At 38.0% G+C, this 2,853-nt stretch overlaps 1 protein-coding gene across 1 annotated transcript; it reads right to left on the bottom strand.

The window, feature by feature from the left end:
- Window positions 1–1,196: 1,196 nt before the first annotated feature.
- Window positions 1,197–1,841, bottom strand: LOC125627781 (uncharacterized). Its single transcript, XM_048832320.1, has one exon. It carries the CDS (start codon window positions 1,839–1,841, stop codon window positions 1,197–1,199), a length of 645 nt encoding a protein of 214 aa, XP_048688277.1.
- Between the last annotated feature and the right edge of the window lie 1,012 nt (window positions 1,842–2,853).

Below are 2,853 nucleotides of genomic sequence, written 5' to 3'. Positions count from 1 at the left end.
TGATCCCTGTGTTCTGAGTAACCCTAGCTCACTGTCATTTTTTCTCCATTCCATTGTATGTTTTCCTTTAAAAAATAATGATGATGTTGATGATAGGACCAACCTGTTGCCACTTCAGTCTTTGAGAGGACTTTCACCTCATTTCCTTACTTATGTGTTTGTTTTTCATCTCGCCCCGTGGGATATCAACTGTAAAGTAGTGAAATGAATGGTGTCATTGTCCTGTGACATAATGTCATTAACATGTTTGACTGAAAATTCCCATGACTCTTCACCACTGTTCCATTCCTATGCAAACAGTAATGGATAGGAACTGGGACCATTGTGAAAACTGGAAACAACAGAGATAACTTGTAGGATAACACATTGGCTGGAAGTTAACACAAGTCACTATCTTTATCTTCCTGTGTTTCACATTATCACTTGTAGCTTGTGCTCTATGCCCTGAGGAAAGGAATTTGGAAATTTTAAAAGGGATATAAAACCTTATGCTTTGGGGGATAAGCCAAACCTAACTGTGGAAGTTATGAAGGAATTTTCGCTATGTGCAAGTTGTTCTGCAACTGTCCATTGTAGGATTTCTTACTCTTCCTATAAATTATCTGGTATTGACTCTTCTCAGAAACAGATTACTATATTAAATGACTCTGGATTGGAAGAATGGAAAGGTAGCAAAGAGTGACCTGTTCCGTTCCTTTACCTCAGAATTCACAAAATCAAAATTCACTTTCCATGAGCATTTACCAACTTTTCACTAACAATCAATCTTTTGGCCATCAATGATAGAGTATATTTGTGGAAAGCAAGTATCAATAGAACGTAAGCCTGCTAAAAGCACATTCACCTAAATATTCATATTGGATTCATCCAGTTGTAAATAGAATTGAGCCAATTCAATTATACCAATTTTATAAATAAAGCAGCAGTCTGATGCTGCATATTCTGCACCTCTAGCAGGACTTTATTAGTTTCTGGGATCAAGAATGTAGACACACAACTTATTTCAGCATATGTGAACTTTCTAGGTCTTGGGACTGAGCCCAACAGACTTATCTACATTCAGTTCATCTCCCTTTGTCCATGCTGTTCTTCTACTATGCAAACTGGACCATGATCTAATTACAGTTTCAGGTTAGTGTTCTCCTGCATAAAGTTCTTATTTCTCCTGCTGGAGAACCTTCTCTTCCTAGATGGCCTTATTCCTCTCCATGAAGGACCTTGTTCCATTCTTGGAGGGCTTTCTGCTCCTCATCAAGGGCTTTCTTCTCCTTTTGAAGGGCCTTTTTCTCCTCATGGAGGGCCCTGTTCTCCTCACAAAGGGCAATTTTTTCCTCCTGTAGGGCTTTTCCCTGATTCTGAAGGGCCTTTTCCTCTTCCTGAAGGGCTACCTCATCCTTCTGGAGAGCCTGAATTTGCACTTGGAAGGCCTTGTTCTCCTCCCACAGGGCCACTGTCTCTTCCTGAAGTGCTTTTTCCTCCATTTGGAAGGCTATTTCCTGTTCTTGGAGAGCCTTGATTTCTTCCCAAAGGGCTTTGTTCTGTTTTCGAAGGGCCTTTTCCTGCTTCTCAAGAACCTTTTTCTCTTCAAAGTAATCCATTTTCCTCTCCTGGAGGATCTTGTTGTCCTCAGAAAGGGCTTTGTTCTCTGCTTGAAGGGCTTGATTCTCTTTGTGGAAGACCTTGTTCTCCACACGGAAAGCCTTGTTCTCTTCCCGGAGGACCTGATTCTCCTCTCGAAGGAATTGGTTCTCCTTCCGGAGAGCTTGATTAAGTTGCATCTGGTGGGAAGAAGGGTGCAGCAGAGGGGAACAGCTGCTCATGCCATCCTTGAGTTCAAGCATTTTGTCACTTAGCTACACCCTTCAGAGTGTAGGCTGTAGTCTGAGCTTTGTTTAGTTTGTTTTATCATCAGATTGAAAATGGAGGTGAAGACTCAGTAAGCATCTCTGCATCATGGAACACAGAATTAAACATGTAGCATTTAGTTATGGAGTCCAAAGCACAGTAATGGTAAACCTGATTTTCATGCATGACAAATATGGTATATTCTCTTTCAATAAATCTATTAGGAGACTAAATTAATTAATTATCCATTTATTGGGAGTGGGGGAGCTGCCTCTGTTTGTATAGTGTTTTGATCATTTAAGACCAGATTTTGCTCTCAGTGACACCAGTGTAAATCCAGACTAATTCCACTGAAGTGACAGATTTACACAGATCTAGCTTTAATTTCTGAAATTTGAAGAAACTGATTTTATATTTAGCTAACCTTTGTTTTTTTATGCACAAGTTCATATTCCAGTTTTTGAATGACATATAAACTTTTGTCTATTAGAGCAACAATTATACAATAATTAAGTGAATAAACTTCCTGTCCTATTGCATAAATAAGTTCTGCATTATGCACTTGGAAATACCATTGTTTGTAACTCACTAATAAATGGCATTGTCTTTAAGCACTGACAACACAGAATTTCAAATACATTAAATTATTAACTTTCCTAATTAAAAAATATGATGTCTCATTCTGATTTCACTTTAGTTTTAAATTTGTATTAGTCTCCTGGGTTAAACACAGTCACTTTCAGTTCACTGCAGTGTATGTAAAATAAAACTCAGGCCACATTTTAAACACCAGTGATAAATATATGACACCGATAACAGTAGGCTTGCTGCATTAGTTATGAATGTAAAAAAAGAAATAGCTTAAGTCCCAGTACCTAATTGCTTGAGCTTTAGCTCCTCCTTCCTTCTAAATTAAGCACTGTCCAATAACACTTGATAATAGCAATTCAAATATAAAGAATAATCATTTGAACTCATGAGATTAATTTCAGTTTTGTCCATTTGAAA

Source organism: Caretta caretta, chromosome 1, assembly GCF_965140235.1.
Source record: "Caretta caretta isolate rCarCar2 chromosome 1, rCarCar1.hap1, whole genome shotgun sequence".
NCBI lineage: Eukaryota > Metazoa > Chordata > Testudines > Cheloniidae > Caretta > Caretta caretta.
This window is presented reverse-complemented; position numbering and strand designations above follow the sequence as displayed.

Excerpts from the sequence above, each read along its gene's own strand:
- LOC125627781 (XM_048832320.1), bottom strand. The coding sequence starts at position 1,841 with ATGCTTGAACTCAAGGATGGCATGAGCAGCTGTTCCCCTCTGCTGCAC.